General features: G+C 36.3%; 2 protein-coding genes across 2 annotated transcripts in view; both read right to left on the bottom strand.

Annotated features, from left to right (window-relative positions):
* LOC134748745 (uncharacterized) overlaps nucleotides 1–19,149 on the bottom strand; it is a 91,194-nt gene extending 72,045 nt beyond the window's left edge. Inside the window, exons 1-3 of the mRNA XM_063683520.1 lie at nucleotides 18,934–19,149; nucleotides 17,518–17,642; nucleotides 14,619–14,715 (exon numbers count right to left, since the gene is read on the bottom strand). Coding sequence (XP_063539590.1) covers nucleotides 14,619–14,715; nucleotides 17,518–17,642; nucleotides 18,934–19,046 — 335 coding nt within the window. The 5' untranslated portion in view covers nucleotides 19,047–19,149. The remainder of the gene's footprint in view (nucleotides 1–14,618; nucleotides 14,716–17,517; nucleotides 17,643–18,933) is intronic.
* Nucleotides 1–19,416, bottom strand: part of LOC134748710 (polyubiquitin-A) — a 272,025-nt gene that overhangs the window by 223,928 nt on the left and 28,681 nt on the right. The window lies entirely within an intron of this gene.

Genomic DNA, 19,416 nt, shown 5'->3' with positions numbered 1-19,416 from the left:
CAAATCCACAAGTCTAAATATATATAAGTCTAAGTATAAATAGACCTGCACTTTTGCAAAAAATGACATTTTGGAGTCAAATAGGGACACAGGACACAGCAGTTACCTATAATACCTAATTTTATTATACAGTCGAAGCCGTGGCGGATTTGCCCAGTAGGACCCGGCCCAAAGCGGCAAGATATTAGGGGCGGCAGCAAGGCAGCAGTCTGTAGATGGGTGCTGAGAAAGGAGCGGCTAGTAGTTACTACAGGGCCTGGGGCCTAGGGCGGCCAACACTGAAAATCCGCCACCGAGTTGAAGTGTCACAAAGTATTTGCTAACTAGCAGATGTAATTGTGCGTTTTACGACTCTAGCCTTAATCTACATAATAAGCGTCCTCGAGTCAAGGTTGCCCAACTCTGCAGGCTTTTACTATGGAAATTGACAATAACACCGACGCGTTCAGGCCGCTGCAGTAGTGTCTGAGCAGTAGTGCAGCTGCGGGCGGAAATGGAATGTTACTTTGCATCGGTTCCGAATTTGTGGGTGATTACCACGAGGGTAAAACAGTTATTCCAGCGGGTATATAACTATTTTTGTATTTTGCTTGTATTATTTATTGCTGGAAATCATATGAAATTGGGGTATAATCTGTCTCCATAGGTAATGGAGGTGAAAGGAGTATGATACGGTAAGCTGCATTGATTCAGATTAGATTCAGATTCCGATTATTATTTATTTGCGTTAAGTACATGTACATGCAAATACAATTATACAGTATATACAATTATTTACATCAATTGTATCTAAACATTATGAATGACATTCATTCATAAATATATAACGCGGCCATGTATTTTGTAGCTGGGTGTACTGGGTGTAGCCTATATAAGGCTCAAACTAAAAGTCTAGGTAGGCCAAGGCGAATATTCAAATTCAAGCGTTCCAACTGATTAAAGCAAACCTAAAATAGGTACTTTATATAAACATTTAAACGGAGAAGGTAATTTTATACATTAGGCTATGGGACATATTTTTAAGTATGATGTGTGCACCCATATTTTTACACTTGACTGTACGAGTGTACTAATTAACAGAACAAAGCAAAATGGTGTTCTTTGAACACAATAAAATATTGTGGTTATGGCGGGATTCGAACTCATACTCTTTTATTAGGATTCCGTACCCAAAGGGTAAAAACCTGACCCTATTATTAAGACTCCGCTGTCCGTCCGTCTGTCTATCTGTCCGTCAGTCACCAGGCTGTATCTCGTGAACCGTGATACCTTGATTTTTTGCCGTTTTTTGCGTAATGGTATGGGCCCTTCGTGCGCGAGCCCGACTAGCACTTGACCGATTTTTTTATATTGTTGTAAATATTCGACCTGTATGATTGCCTTGTTGACATAAAATTGCGATCAATACAAAGCCGGCACCCTTGCGATACATTCGTGTTATTTACAGTCTACTTCTTACGCAACGACCCATTTTATTATATGAGCGCCGAGGCTTGGAACATCTTAGTGTACTCGATTTAAATTCACGGTTTTTCAATATAGCGGTAGAAAATAGTAGATTGTGTCACAAGGGAGCAAAATGACATATTTACGGCGAGGGCGTACAATTGAATCCTAAACGAAGCGAAGGATTCTATAATAGAATCCTGAGCGTAGCGAGGGATTCTAACATAGAATCCTGAGCGTAGTGAGGGATTCAAGTGTTAACGCCCAAGGTGAAAATAATTTTGCTACCATGTGACACATACTGCTTTTCACATCACCTATGAGGAAATTACATACATATATTAGGTTTCAAAACATTATTATTTTAAGCAAAGATCGATACGGACAAAGTTCGAAAAATATGTATACACGACCTTAGTAATGGTACATACTTCTGGCACTTTGTCCGTATGGATATTTTCAGACGTGACTGTAGTGACAAATTAAAAGTACCTACAGCTCATAATTATGTACCTAATATCTTTTCAAAGACAGCAGCAAACACCTAGTAAAGTGATACAATGAAAATCAAGTACATTATTTTTGTAGATTTTTCTGGTAACAAATTAGCTCTTAACTAAACCAAATCTTCGGAAGAACACTATGAAGAATGACATCACTTATATTTATTATTATAAAGTTATTGATTTAAACTAAGTATTTACAAATTTATACACAATACAGAACCGCATAATTATGCTTTGTAAAACATTTGTACAAAACTTTTTAAATATAAACTTTTTAAATTGCATAGACAAGTATGGCTGCGTTTAAGGAGACCTAAAATGTCAAAATAAAAATTAAATTATTAAACTAATGTTTTTTTACGTTTCTTTGTAAATATTACGCGAATTAATTAATTTACGTAATTTAAATAAACTATTTATTAATTTAAAATACGCTAACTACATTTATTATTTAGAATTACAACAAAATATTATTTAAGTTAGAAAAATTGTATGCACGTAATCGATTATAAAGAAATTGTAATCGATTATATGCATACTAATTTCATATGTCTTTGTGTCAATATTTCATACTGGCAACAAAATGTCCTTGAACAGAAAAGTGCCACTTTGATCCCTCCTAGCAGGGAAGAAAAGTTCCCTTTTCGAATAGGTGATGTGAAAAAATTTACGCTGGACGTGCAACTTAACTAGTTTAAAATAAGCTTTACAGTACATATGGTGCCACTTTTCGTGCATATGTCGAAAGTTTAAAGGGTCATATGTACTGTACAACGTTGTACGATACACGTGCCAAAAGGTAATTCGCAACTCGTGTCGATTTAAAACACTCCCTGCGGTCGTGTTTTAATTTATCGCCACTCGTTTCTAATTCCCTCTTTTCCGCATTTGTATATTATCATCTCTACCTCCCTGTCTCTGTTCTGTAGCTGTCTAGTCTCAATTATCCCGGTTCAGAGTATTACAGTCCTTACCTACTTACTGTTTTAAAAGCCCAGGGTTTCCTTACCTCCGTATTTCATTACTTACCTACGAGTAGGTAAATTTTAGTCATATTTTACAAGATCTACCTAATTGTTATGGACCAATCTTTTAATACTCATTCTTCTAATTGCCACGACCTAAAAAGCGAAGCGCCTCCGTTTCATCTTGGACTTGAAATGTTTTCGTATTTTCTACCCGGCTGTTCTCTCCTCCACATTTCTCACCCCATTCTCGTGAAACTTTGTGACGTACCTACTCAGAAAGTGACATCCTCAGAAAGTGACCTGCATCTAAAATGACGTACTCATCAGAACTTGACATACCTAACTCAAAAGTGGCAATAGTAGAACTAGGTTGTTAACCAAGGGATGAAAGGTACCCATTTCTGTGTGAGAGCGCCAATAGTCCGAGACTGAAATGGTGCCTTTCACCCGAGTTAAACACTCTACTATTCGTTTCGAACACGAGGAAAGTAAAGTATGCATTTAAAAAACACGGCTAAGTATAATCTTCAGTAGTATTTCTTGAGGGTAGGTACTTTAAATCAACAATTTAGGTACAAATATCGTTATATATTTATGGCAGTTACCTCATTATCAGATTAGAAATTTTACAACAAATACATTTAAAACCAAAATTTTAATTGCTTATCGTAAAAAAAAAGAAAAAACATACTTAATAAAGTACAGTGCTCTAGAGCAGAAAAGTATCATTTCCTGCACACTTTTTTAGAACAACAACACCACCCACTTTCAGAGCATGAGAAATGAAAACATATGTAAATAATATATTAACATGCTGAGAATGGCAATTATTTGGCTTTCGTTTTTACGAGCTTTCAATTGTAGTCATGTCCTTTTAATCATTAAATAGTTATCGTTCAAACATGACAATCGCATGTAAATCTCACACATTGAAATTACCTATAGAACACGTGTTTAGATGATGTGGCCTCTAAAAATCGCCTCTACCTTGATAACGGATAAAACAAATAAAACGTGCCCTTCGCGTCTAGGCGAGGGTCGCCCACTAAAAGGATTAAGGCTCACTCAGCACTCAGTAAAGACTAGGATTTACTCGAACGTGCTCACAAAAACGTCACTGGTAGTTGGGGGTCATTGACAATACCCAATTGGAAGCCATACGAAGTTTGGAACAAGGCGTTCGACCGTTTTGTGCACGTGATGTATATAGGAATGGAATTATCCTAGTGCAGGAAAGAACTGCACACGACTCTTTCGGCACACAATTTCGGTTATTTGAGTTCCCCAAGAAAAATTTGCTTTGACAACCAATTTAAAATAGGTGTCATTAGAAACTGCATTAAACTGGCAAATTTCTGCAGTAGTTTCTTATCACTTTCTTATAGGGTGTTACGACGTGGACGTTGAGTAGGTATGTGAAATATTATGACGTTTACGTTTGTAAATTCTAGTCAAGAAACACAGGTGATATAACAATTATTTACAATGGTTATCGATTAATGTCGAAAGTAACATTCCAAACAAACATGACACATAGGTATGTACCTACGCAATAAATATATTGCAAAAATGTACAAATATCTAAATTGTGTACGAGTGCACTAATGCAATATATGGTGGTTAACATCAAAACTTTAAGAAATGCCATACAAGAAAGCAATTTGTCTATGTTAGTTGACATTTTAAATTTTAACGTCAAATCAAGTCAAGCCCAAGCCAAGCCTCAAATGTGCACAACCAAATAAGCGAAAAGCACTTCTTGAGCTGGAAATTAATATATACTTACCTAACAATTGTAACGTTTGTTCAGAAAACCAACAAAAAGTAAAGTATGCAACACTTGAAAAGAGCTGCTTGATGCACTGGCTATTGTAATGCTCGAGATGTCACACGATTACATATTACAAATGTTACAATTGTTACAAGTCAGTCTCCACCTTTAAATAAAGAACCTATTAATTCATGCACGTGCGCTAAAGTTAGTACCTTGGCATTATAAGCTCTCAAAAAGCTGAAGCCGCTTAGCCGAGGTATTTAGGTTAAATATACTCCATACACGCCATGCCGCTACCTAGAAACATAAGGCGATAAAAATGCTAAGTCTTGAACGGGATCAGGTTCTAATTGCCTTTCCTGTTCCGATTAAGTAGTTAAGTTTTTTTTTCCTATTTCGTAAACACTTCCGTAGCCATTTTTTTTTAACTATGTATGTATCATTGGGGAACAGGAGAGACTTTGTACAGTCAGCATCAAAATACTAAAATTGTTTTGAGATATATATTTAAGTGATCAACACTTTGGCGATTGACTGTACGTACAATATTTTGAGAACATGCAGGTTAATACTGTATATATCCCCGCAGAAAAATCCGTTGTACAGTCGCCATCGGATATATCTGAACGGCCTAGGTGCTTAAAAATATCTAAACACGCACTCTAGCTCCTTGACAATAGAGGCGTGTTCAGATATTTTTGAGCACTTCGGCCGCTCAGATATATCTGATGGCGACTGTACTAAATTGATTCGGATTGTTCGGAATTTCGACTGAAGCCATTCGCTTCCAACGTGGATCGGATTGGTTGGTCAAATCTACCTTGCACACATCTGTCATGTTTCAGTTGGAGGACAATTTGTAGGGTTTTTCTTACGTATACTTTAAATCGCAGAAATGGGGAGTTGATTTTGAGCCCGAGCTTAAATTTTATGATGTGGCAACCTTAACATGAAAGAGTTCAGAAACCATTATCTTATAATTAGTTTAAAATCGATAATCGAATGTTTTCCCGCGATTCAAAGTAACCCCAGTATACCGGTAATTCTCGAGCGTTACACATGCTACATTCTAAATACTTAAAATATTTATAATCATACAGGGAGTTCACGAACTATGGTGTGCCATCGCTCTACATTTTCTGAGGTCTAGATAGGGAAATTGGTAGTTCGGGTACCGAGTAGCTAGGCTAGGATAAAAAACCCTAAAAAACATGCATACATAAAGATATAAAATATTTATTATACATTTGTTAAAAAAAGTGGGTAGGTATAGGTAAGTAAAATGCAAGTAACAATTAATAAAAAAATACTAAAATAAACTCGCGTTGAAAGTTGCGTTAATTATTTAATTGACGCAAAGTAGCTATCAAAAATCTGTTAGGCACATACCAAACACCATGTTAGCACACAGATTACCAGAGGGCGGAATTGCTCATGGCAAAAATCAAACCTTAATAGAGTTGGAACGTTGAATTTTATCGACTTTTTCAGCTATCGATAAGTTCAGTCACATTTTACATTTCTGACTTTAACATTAACCTCTTTGATTAGCTAGTTGACCATTTGACCTCTTTGATTAGATTAAAAGTAAATTGCATGGCAGTTAACTGTCATTTCTGCCACTAGTCTTTTTGCAACTAATTCACGTTTGTAAAAAATGGTTAATCCAAAAAAACAATTAACAAATGGATAAAGAAGTATCCTTGTCTCACTTACAACGAAAACAACTCGACAATATACTGCTCTAAATGTAAGGTTCACTTAAAGCAACTAAAAAAATATTGCGTTGAACATCACATAACGAGTAAAACACATTCACCTGAGTTTAAAGAGGTAAAGAATGATAATAGTTTTTATCTAGATTTGATAATATTTCTCGTTTGTTGCACATGAAAAAAAAAACACATTTCCGGAATTTTTTAAGGTGACTGAACTTATCGATAGCTGAAAAAGTCGATAAAATTCAACGTTCCAACTCTATTAACGTTTGATTTTTGCCATGAGCAATTCCGCCCTCTGCAGATTACAGTCAACATCAAATAGAGTCAAATATATCGTAACACACTTCTAATACCATAGAAAAAGGATGTTGTCAAATATATCAATATTTGTCCACTTTATGCTAACTGTACGGTCACGTCTGAAAATGTCGATACGAAAAATGTGCCACCTATACGTGCAATAAGGTCGTGAATACATATTTTTGGCACTTTTTTCGTATCAATATTTTCAGACGTGACCGTACCTACGTGTTACTGCCCATATGTTTATGGCACTACAGCCGGAAAATTGGTATAAAAAGTACAAACAAGAATTCGGCGTGCGTGACTGAAAAACAACTTCAGTTTCTCAAGTAACCAATTATCGGACTTCGTTTTAAATAACGTTTTACCCGGATTTGATCAAAATTAGTTATTTAATTAACATGTCATCTTTGATGCCGTTAATGAAAATACATTGTTTTTCATTCGATATTTAAAGCTATTTAAAATATCGATGCTTACAGAAAATAACGATACTCGTAAACTTAATCTCATGAACGTATCTTAATCAAGATAAAATTAAGTGAACAATCTAACTAATCAACTTACCGAAATATTCTTCTAAAGCGACTAATGACTTGGTATTTGCTGTACACTTGTTTCACTTAACTCGAGTCTATCCTTACTTGGGAGGGTAACGACCATTATTTTTCCTTAGTTTATGTTATCGGCACATTGTATTTTGTATAGTGATGTAGGTATTTTATTACTTTCGGTAGAAAATTATAATTGATTTCACTGGAAGAACTTATTGAGCTGATGCTAAAGAGAACAAATACAAGTAAGTAATTATTTCTAATGATATTAATATCCATAACACCACATAGTTAAATCCATCGTCACGCACGGTAGACCATGATTGCGAGATGAATTTAACACCTATGATGAAGACTAACTTAAGACCGGGATACGACCAAACAAAAGAAGGCCAACAATGACACACTCTAGGCTCGAAAACAAATAAGATTTAATATACCAATAAAATTCATAACATTTATGAGTGCGCCTTAAAAGCCAAACTAATCAGAGAAGCCTTTACTTTAGGTACCCACCCAAGCGTTTCACGTGTGCCTCCTACCCTCTCAAAATTTTGGGCAAGTTACTTTAAGTCAAGTGAGCGTGTTAAATTTGCTTAAATACGTAAACTTAACAGTTTATGTGATGTTTACGTGTCAGCATAAAATGCTATATTTTAAGCTATGCGATGCCTTACAACTCGCATTACATATGTTTATTGGATTAGTCATACATAACACTCCTTCAACTGTTATCGTGAGTCGGTTCACGCTAACTCTGCTTGGCATTTTTGATTGGTGTAGAGTCGTTCTACGCTAACTCTGCTTGGCATTTTTAATTGGTGTAGAGTCGGTTCACGCCAACTCTGCTTGGCATTTTTGATTGGTGTAGAGTCGGTCTACGCTAACTCTGCTGGGCATTTTTAATTGGTGTAGAGTCGGTCTACGCTAACTCTGCTTGGCATTTTTGATTGGTGTAGAGTCGGTTCACGCCAACTCTGCTTGGCATTTTTGATTGGTGTAGAGTCGGTCTACGCTAACTCTGCTTGGCAGTTTTGATTGGTGTAGAGTCGGTCCACGCTAACTCTGCTTGGTATTTTCAATTGCAAATGTCATCATTAATGGGGTTTCTAATGGCACTCCCACACTTCGTTTTATTCAAGTCGGTCCAAAGTTAATTAGCTTACACGGACTCTACCTACATTAATTTTGTATCAAGCAAAAACGTCTACGAACGATGCTATTAAGCTTAGAATCAATTTAAAAGTGAAAAAAATTACTGCCTGGTGTGAGACTTGAACTCACGACACTGGATCACTAGCCCATAGCTCTGCCATCTGAGCTACCACCTACCCCACCCCTTCTACCTACAAAGCACTCTACCTACTATTTGCGAAAACTTTCAAGCTAACATCGATAGATTTATCTGATATTAATTGTAACTGCTCGGCAACTGAAACTCGATAAAATAGGTATTTCCTCATAGCAGTTGTGGTTTGCCTCGCTATTCATTCAGTCTTTTATATCCAAGAATAATAATTTAGTTACGTGTTATGTCAGAGATGTTAACATGAATAAATAGCAACATCGCAAGTACTTGTTGCGTTTGTGACGATTATTATTATGCTATTGCTATACATACTTATTATGATATTTATAATTTGCAGTTAATGAACTGACGTATTACCTACGGTAATAAAACTAATAAAAAAAACAACTGTAATTTTGTCATTGCTTGCTGGACCGATGTTATACACGTAGTTTGTTTACTTTATGTAAAATTTACATCCACATTCATAAAATTAATTAACACGTAAGTACGAAAACTAAAAAAATACGAAGCGATATTTTGCCTAGTCAAGTCTACATAATTTTCAATTATGTCATATAAACATAAGCTAAAATTATACTATACAACCATACATAATTATGTATGGTATTTAATTATATACACACACCTTTCAAAAATGAATTATCAGAAATTGTATCATATTTTTTACGAATGTAGGCAAAAGGCTCCTTGCGCACGCAGGTGTAACATATATCTATCACGCCGGTTTTACCAAAACATCCTTGACACTAATCTTTCACTCTCGGCTTTAATAGGTGTATTAGGCATAGGCAATCAATATACATTTCTCACAAAAACACTCATTAAATTAAACAAATGAAAAACGCCCTACAAAACTAAACAACTAAAAATTGGTAAGCACATCTCAATGTAGCAAATGTAATCAGTAATCACTGTAACGACAATATTACTTATTTTGTGGAGACTAAAGGATTTTGTTAAACTTGACACTTGTAATACGTTACACTACAAAATTCCGCGTTCACAACAAGATTCTCATACACACTGTCCCTAACAAACCATCGCGCTGTCATCTGGGCTAGGTACAGAAATCTAAAGGAAATTGTACTTTAGCTTCAAGAGTTAGGGTTACTTTTTGCATGGTGGTTGATTCAGCCTAGGGAACCATGCGCGGTGGTGCATTGCGCATAATATTGATTGCAATCATATGAATGACAGAAAAAGTGGCGGCAATTTCGTTTCGGCTTACTTAAGACGGCAAGTTAAATAAATAAAATATTGTAAATAAAATAAAGACACACGCCAGTGTTTTTCAGTAGATTTGAAAATTACTTCAGGTTAATATAACCATTGTCTATCCAATAACTAGAAGGAAAGTGTAAGGCTTCTATTGTAACGCAAGATAAATATACCTACACTCGTAACGAGCCCTTGCAACTTCTAACCTGTCACATAACACCATACATATTCACTATTAACTGACTCAATACCTATGTGTATATTTTATCTCACTTATATTGTTACGTTGCTAGTAGATACAGGAAGAAAAATAACGTATTCAATTCAATTCAATCTTTATTTGCAACCAAGTAGATACAGTTTACACAAATACACATGCAACTTAATGATAGGTAGGTACATACATAACTACTAGGACCCGGTAAGGGCTTAGCAAAGTATTAGGGTTTTTTAAATATTCCTTATCTAGATTTCTTTGGCTTTCATTCACTCTTTATTCCAATTGGTACATAATTCATTAGTATTTTAGGTACTTATAGGTATAATAAAATTTTCATTAAAAACAAAATAACAATAAAAAAATTAATAATTTTTAAGAAAAAAAAACCGACTTCAATGGGGGATGCCGCTGAAAGTTCACTTATTGTTGATTCCAGACAATGAAATGAAAAAGACAGCATCTTTTGCCTAATAATGTAGAAAAGGAGGTAAAACCACCCAGTTTTCTAGTAGCATTTCGTTTCTGTAGGGGTCGCAGTTCTAACCTAACCTAACCTACTTTTCTGATAGCATTTCGTTTCTGTAAGGGTCACAGCTCTAACCTCACCTACTTTTCTGATAGCAGTTCTGTTCTGTGAGGATCGCAGTTCAAAACCCAACCACCCACCTAACCCACTTTTCTAGTAGCATTTCCGGGTCCGGATCAGAGTCCGGGTCCGTGTCCGGCTGTCGGGGTCCAAGTTTGGGTCAGAGTTCGGTCCGGGTCCGGGTCCGAGTTGGGGTCCATGTTCAGACCCGGGTCCGGGTCCGAGTCCGGGTCCAACTTCGTCCACTTTTTAAAATGGAAGTGCTGGATTTGTTTATAAAAATACAAAAATCACTATATGTATGCCTTTCACATTTGAGGAGTTCCCTGGATTCCTCATGGATCCCATCATCAGAACTCGAGCTTGACAAAAATGTTTCTTAAAAACCTAACTTGCTTAACAAACATAACGAAGAGGACAAATCGCCAAACGTGAACTATGCGTCATTGAAGAGTTCCGTTCTGATCATCATCAGCAGTTCCACTTCATCAAATGTCACTTCTTAAAATGGAAGTGCTGGATTTGTTTATAAAATTACAAAAATCACTATATGTATGCCTTTCACATTTGAGGAGTTCCCTCGATTCCTCATGGATACCATCATCAGAACTCGAGCTTGACAAAAATGTTTCTTGAAACCTAACTTGCTTAACAAACATAACAAAGAGGACAAATCGCCAAACGTGAACTATGCGTCATTGAAGAGTTCCGTTCTGATCATCATCAGCAGTTCCACTTCATCAAATGTCACTTCTTAAAATGGAAGTGCTGGATTTGTTTATAAAAATACAAAAATCACTATATGTATGCCTTTCACATTTGAGGAGTTCCCTGGATTCCTCATGGATCCCATCATCAGAACTCGAGCTTCACAAAAATGTTTCTTGAAAACCTAACTTGCTTAACAAACATAACGTAGAGGACAAATCGCCAAACGTGAACTATGCGTCATTGAAGAGTTCCGTTCTGATCATCATCAGCAATTCCACTTCATCAAATGTCACTTTTTAAAATGGAAGTGGTGGATTTGTTTATAAAAATACAAAAATCACTATATGTATGCCTTTCACATTTGAGGAGTTCCCTCGATTCCTCATGGATCCCATCATCAGAACTCGAGCTTGACAAAAATGTTTCTTGAAAACCTAACTTGCTTAACAAACATAACGAAGAGGACAAATCGCCAAACGTGAACTATGCATCATTGAAGAGTTCCGTTCTGATCATCATCAGCAGTTCCACTTCATCAAATGTCACTTTTTTAAATGTAAGTGCTTGATTTGTTGATGAAAATACTAAAATCACTATATGTATGCCTTTAACATTTGAGGAGTTCCCTCGATTCCTCATGGATCCCATCATCAGAACTGCTTTTTGACGAAAACGGGACCAATCTGTATGTATATACTTACAATCAAAAAAAGAATTTTCAAAATCGGTCCAGAAATGACGGAGTTATGGAGTAACAAACATTAAAAAAAAAAAAAAAAAAAAAAAACATACAACCGAATTGAGAACCTCCTTTGAAATCTTGAAGTCGGTTAAAAATTGAAAGCTATGTCACAAAGTTAACTACTATTATGATAATAATGGTAAAACATTGTCAAGATAAGTTATTAAAGCATTTGTAAAATTAATATTGTCTTCGGTTACCGCGATAGTTACTCATGAAATAAAACTATGAAAACGGATTATATCGCGTATATTGAATTTATAATTCATCCCGACGTTTCGAACTCTTTACAGCGTTCGTGGTCAACGGGTGACTGAGGAAAAATTACAAAATGCAAAAATACCCACATACTAAAAAAATAATGAACAATCATAGACTACAAACTTTAAGGCTGGTTGTACATGCAAAATCGGTTCATAAGGCTAGTTATACACTATAATTATTTTTCAAGTAAAGATATATATTATATACGCGATAAAAACTATGCCGGCTCCAACCCTACACCACGGACCCGAGAAGATTTAATTCCCTCCTAAAATTATAAATAAATTATAAATTCAATATACGCGATATAATCCGTTTTCATAGTTTTATTTCATTTGTAAAATTGTCAAGGTAATATAAGAACAATATGGTATTTATATTGTAATATTGTTATCATTTTAGGTACATGTGTTAAATGAAATGAAATGAAATATATTTATTTAAGCTCCATATTAAGCTCGATCCAATTAATGTGTATAATTTAATTGATCGTTATTGTAAGATAGCCCTGTACGTGCGCAATGCACCGTATTAGGCACATTTACCTACCCATTACTAATGTGTATATTTTAATATACACTCATGGACAAATTTAGAGGAACTCAAAAAAAAAGTTAATTATGAAATTGCTTTAGGTGCTGTAAAACTTGTAAACCGCTATAAAAATTGTAAAAGGAGGAGATTATCAAATCGGCTATATATGAAGGGTACACGGAAAGAACATGTCTAGTCACTTTTGTAACATTTTGAGTAATCGCGGTTTTAAAATTTGGAACCATGTCCGAATGTATACTAATTCCGTGACCAGGTCTTTTTAAAGTTGTGTTACATATATTATACAGTGGTAGCAAAAGACATAACTAATAGTTTATTAGGAGCTCTACATTTTGAGATGAAAATCTAATTTTTCGAAAAAAGTGACGACATGTTCTTTCCGTGTACCCTTCATATGTTTGTTACACGATTAAAATAGATTGCTTACTCCGCCAATGATTATGATATGATTTACTCGTAACTACGATATCGTTATTCCATAAATATAATGCGTTATTCAAACGAAATGTCCAAAGTTGTAATTTTCTTTTTTATGGTCTTTAGTTTGTTAAAAAAATTGTAGGTAAGGTTCTCGTGTTAAAATGGGTCCAGAACCAAAGATAATGATGATGAATATAACTTATAAGTCAGCCCTATTCCAGTTAGAATCCATCCACTGTCCAACAAAAACGTTCACATTCTTAACTTGATTTTATTCCCATTGGCATGTGCTATAAGTGTTTCACCTGTCCTAGCAAAAGTTTCCACATCTATGAGAGCCAGAACAAACTTTCAATTCGAACAGAAAATTATAAGCTTTATTACTAGAACCATAAAACCTCGAATCGGTAAGGCAATTTATTGTTCTAGGGTCGCTTGGATTGTTAGAGCTTTTTCACATTTTCCGATATGATATCGGAACCGTTATTAGTTACATACGTAAGGGACCGATACTGGGGCCTAGATTTAGAAAGAAAGAAATAAATAAATGTATCTAGGTTATTGTGTCGTGGCCAGATCATATAATTTGATTATTTCATGAAACGATTGCCACATCCTGAAATGGTCAATTGTAAGTTCTGGCCACGACATCAGTAATACATAACATAAATAAAAAAACCGGCCAAGTGCGAGTCGGACTCGCGCACCGAGGGTTCCGTACTTTTTAGTATTTGTTGTTATAGCGGCAACAGAAATACATCATCTGTGAAAATTTCAACTGTCTAGCTATCACGGTTCATGAGATACAGCCTGGTGACAGACAGACGGACAGACGGTCAGCGGAGTCTTAGTAATAGGGTCCCGTTTTTACCCTTTGGGTACGGAACCCTAAAAATTACCATACACGAATATATATTAGGTATGATTTATGATATGTACTACTTATAGGAGATACGAAAAATGTTAGATGATAGGACTGTTACGTGACAGTATCGAGAAATAAAGATGTTGCATTTTATTGTCGATACTCAAGATGATGGATTTGTAAGGAAAGTGACCAAATGAGTAGAAATATTCATCTCTTACGTCAAATGTAAGTAGGTCTTACGATACGTACCGATAACGTGAAACGGTTTTTACGTACAAAACTGACAAGTAAGTACGATATGACCAGCGAGCGCCCCATCGCATCGGAGGTCTGGTGTGACGGCCAGTATTTTTTGATGAGCCATATATATTAATCCTCCAGGCAAAAGTTAGTACCTATAACGCCGCTTTGGATAATGTACACGGGCTTTTAGGCACAAAATTGACTTACGTTATGAACAGCGCGGGTCTGCTTGGTCGGGTGCCAAACGCTTGCAGCGAGCGGCGGGGAGACACGGCCGGGAACGTCAGGAAATCCAGCTCGGGGTCTGGAGGAAAAGTTTATGTAAGACTCTGCAACGTGATATAAGCTTTGATTGGTTCACTGTAAGATAAATGCCCTATGGTTCACGTTTTGGAGGTATCTACGTTAGATCCCTCCGTGAAAAGCTCGCACAGACAAAAACTGTCTCTTATACATAAGTTAAGGATACTTTTACCTCCTAGAGCCTACCAAAATTGTAGACATTTATATGACAGATCATAAAATGGCGGCGTTTCATGATATGCCTAGGAATATCTCGATCTGCCCGATTTTACGATGTGCCGCCGACATACCTGTAGACTCCAACCACACTAACTTTGCATTGACTTGGCAGTAACGATACATAAGCCATACTTGATGATGCACAAGGAGGAAAAACTTGGCTTGGTCCGACTCTATCACCTTTGGGTACAGACAATAGGTACAAATGTAAATAATCTGTAGCATAATACGCAACAATAGAAGACTTAAATCCTAAAAACTTAATTCCTTATACCTGTTCAAAAAGCTAAAATATCTTCGACAATACCCATTAGCTCAAGAAAATTTAAAAAAACTGCGGTAGTAATTCGTGTAGTTTTGAAAATTGGTATATAGTTATACCCTGCGGTGTCCAGATGAATATACTGATAGTTCTCGGGGGTGGGGGTTGTGCTACCTTTTTTCAGATATTTGCTCATATCTCGAATATCTGTACGAATAGCATTATAACCACTTCGGACAAAAGTTTCTACATAAAATTTTCTACAAATTAGGTCATAAGTATTTATTTTTACTCTACGATCAATACTTTAGGAGCTAGAGGATGTTTAAGTTAACAAAGAGATAAAAATAGACGATATACGAAAACGTCGTTTTTTTGTAGTTGTTCATCATAACTCATTTTTTTAGTTTAGAATAACCAAGTTTAGTCACCTAGGTACTCATCAAAAATAAAAAAATAAACCGGCCAAGAGCATCTCGGGCCATGCTCCTGTAGCTCCTAAAGTATTGATCGTAGAGTAAAAATGAATATGACCTAATACGTAGAAAATTTTATGTAGAAACTTTTGCTCCCCCACACCCTCAGCACACCCCCCACCCTCGAGGACTTTTAGTATGTTTATCTGGTCACCACAATAAGGTATAACTATACCAATTTTCAAAACTACACGAATTATTTCCGCTGATTGCCCATATTCGACTTATATAATTTGATGTGGCTACATCTATTTCGCTCTTACCATAATCAATTGAAAGAGCGAGAATGCAATGCAGAGGAGAATAGGGTATTTGACAACTGTCACTTTTCGAACTGTCAAAACAATTTTGATACTATAGGATTTATATGAAACACTAGCATGTGACGTCACAATCATATTATTATTTCTATTTTAAAACCGGTATAAAAGTATAATGAGTACATTATACTTTTATACGGGTTTTAAAATAGAAATTTTGTTGAATAACGTGAAAGAATGGGTTTCTGGCCCAGGTACATTAGGATTATACGAGTTTCAGCTTATTATCTCTGTCCGAGGTTGACCCCCGTTTTAGGCTTAAGATGACTGGCCAATTTCCCGGAAACGCTGAATGTGCGTGGCTTGGTGCTGGGTGTGGATTTTCTGAAATTCCCTTGCGTAATTTTTTTTTTACTTTTTAATATATTAGCCCGGGGATATACAAATACATTAGCTTCTTAAAGAGAACCAGGAACAACTAGTCAAGTATATCCAATAAGAATAAAGTAGGTATTAAGTACTTGGGTTACTGTAGCCGCCGTGCAGGTCTCGACGACAAATAAAAATACTTCGATTTGAAGTAAACTTATAATTAATAGGTGCTGGTTACTTTACAAGGTACAGTTGACGTAAACGGTTAAAGGTGTAGAAGTGGTGGTAATAGTATGTAGGCTGATGCGAAAGAGATTAAGCTAATTTTGAATGCTAAAATGGTAGTCTAAATTTAGGTGCCTCTAATTGGCCGCGATACAGGTTATGTGAAGCGCTCCTATTGGTGCATTTAAATAAGCCTCCGCATAGTAAGCGAGCCCGACGGCTGCGTTTAGCTACTGCATTACAAATAAGAGGTTGCGTTCGCAACAGTTACTGTTTTGACCTAAAATATTCTGAAGTGACTACTGAGGATTTATGTAAATCGATCAGAGGAACACTAAGACACGATTAGAGTTAGACCAAGCTAATTTAGCTTGGTCAAATTCTATCTTAGTTTTCCTTTTAATCACCTGGCATTGTGCCAATAACGTCCGTTTGCACGTGCATTCGTGCACTTTGCCGTTTGGTAAAATATAGTGAAACTGTACATAATTATATAAACTGACCACTACTGTAATTGTACCTATATTTACAAATAAAACACTTACTTACTTACTTAAATTAAATAACTGGCCCCCTTTGTTTATCTTTGGCCGAGAGGAAGATACTGGGCCCCAAAATGAGACCGGATGGAAGCTGGACAGTCCTTAGGAACCATGAGATTGAAGACCTAGTGGCTGAACCTAACATCATGGGAGAGACTAAAGCTCAGACTCCGTTGGTTGGGCCATCTTGAAAAAATGGATGAAGATCGGAACGTGAAAAGAGCATACCTGGGCCGCCCAGCAAGATGACGTCCTGTTGGACGCCCCAGGTATCGCTGGTGCGACAGGGTGGAGGCGGATCTGCGCGAGCTTCGAGTCACCAATTGGCGAGAGGTCGCACAGAATCGAGAAAAGTGGCGCTGTCTTGTGTCGGAGGCCAAGTCTCATTTTGGGTCGCTGAGCCAACGGAGTAAGTAAGTTTGTTTATCTTTATTTACCTGTACCTACCATCGTCTACAATGGAGCAGAGGCCGGAATCCGACACGGAGCGCCCGCGGGTCCGCAGCGCAGGCCTGTCCCTTCGGAAGTAAGCCCAGTGGCGTGTCACCGACGCGCGGAGCAGTCGGTTGAATCTAAATAAAAATAACTTGGTTATGATGCCGCTCACATTTATGGTGCCTTTCACCCGACATAAACACTCTTTTCATTTCGAATACGAGAAAAGTAAAATACATGTGTATTAAAAAAACATGACTAAATATAAACTTACATAGTACAGAGTCACCTGCAATAATGTTACTCTTCGAAGGCCGCAAAAATATGTGACACGCTCTTATGGCTCTACAAATAAGGACTGTACTTACCTATCGTTTATTATTAATACAGATAAAACCTGGTCTAACTGTTGATATGTGTATTATTTTGTATTACTATGTTTCAAGGGTTTGCTGCATTCAAGCTATTACCTACTGCAACGCTTATCAAGGCATCTTATTTTCATAAAATATTTCTTTCTGCTCGTCGACTGTAATGATTGAATTAAGAATTCGTATACCAAACTATAATTGCGTACTTTTCATGTATGGACTCCCAACTCAACCATAATATATTCATTTCGATACGCTGTAGTCAACTATAAAATAATTTGACTAATCACATGCCGCCGCGCTCCCATAGAAAGGACATAAACGCACGTCTATTTTTGTCTACAGAGATACTTACCAATGTTCATTAATTATTTATTGTATTAAATACTGTTACACATAGTTAGACCGGAGGTGCATTCGGCTAACTTCAAAAGCGGGCTGATTTTTAAAATGGCTAAACCAGAAGCACCATACTTTAGCAATATTCGTTTATCAAGGCATCTTGCTTAGGTACTAAGTATTGCTACAATAGAAAGTATATATAATTTTTTGAAATATTTTTTAGATATAGTCTGGAAAACACAACTTGTCAGTCAGTACTCCGTAAGAAACAGGAAAATTATACTCATCCCTTTCTTTTGAGTGTTAGTACTAGCACTACTAGCTTAAGACAAAGACAGTATGATTATCTCTGTCTATGTTTGAAATGAGACAGTCCTGGGCCAAACTATAGTACCTAAGCTTTTTCCTCTAAAAGTTCTAGATAACATTGGAAGTTTACCAGCCAGAGCGGTCTAAAGAAACCAAACAAATCTAATATAAACATAACCGTATGCTTGTTTATTTGTTTTGCTCCACTATAAATAACAACGACTTTTAAAACGACAGATGCAAATGTCTAACGAAACCAAGCATAAACTACGTAGGATAGGAACGTACATCTTGTACTCGTGCACATACTCCGTATTACATAAGTATATGTATACATCTAACAGAGCTTTCATTGTATTTAAATCACGTGTCGCAATCATACACAACAACAAAAACAGATACTTACTTTCGCAAAGGAGTATCCGAATTCCTTGAAGAACTAGAAGACCCTGACGAATCACTGGTATTAGAGTCCACATGTCTGTACACTTGAAAACTAGCAGTTCTTAGTGAAGTCATTTTCACTGTTTCCCACTGAACTTCACGTACGTAAAATGTTCATAGACTGAATGAACGCGAAAGTAGTGTCATACAGTTCTAAATTTACCGCGAGCGGCGCGGTTTTGGCTACTCGAGTCATTACTGATTGAGCTTGTACTTTCACTGTTTTTATTATTTGTAGATTCTGAAAACGGTAACTTTACACAAACTTTGCAATAAGAATGCATACATATTACATATCCCTATGAGCTAGCACTTGGCATGAAATAGCGTGGTACATCTCTATTTACATTACAGCATTGTATTTCGAGTTGAATACAAGATGCAATTATTATGCATCTCGTATTCAATAGGTAGGTACCTATACCTAATAACAAGAAACCTTGGC

The sequence above is a fragment of the Cydia strobilella genome, chromosome 17 (genome assembly GCF_947568885.1).
Source record: "Cydia strobilella chromosome 17, ilCydStro3.1, whole genome shotgun sequence".
Lineage (NCBI taxonomy): Eukaryota > Metazoa > Arthropoda > Insecta > Lepidoptera > Tortricidae > Cydia > Cydia strobilella.
The sequence above is the reverse complement of the archived record's forward strand: the minus strand, read 5'-3'. Positions and strand labels throughout refer to the sequence as shown.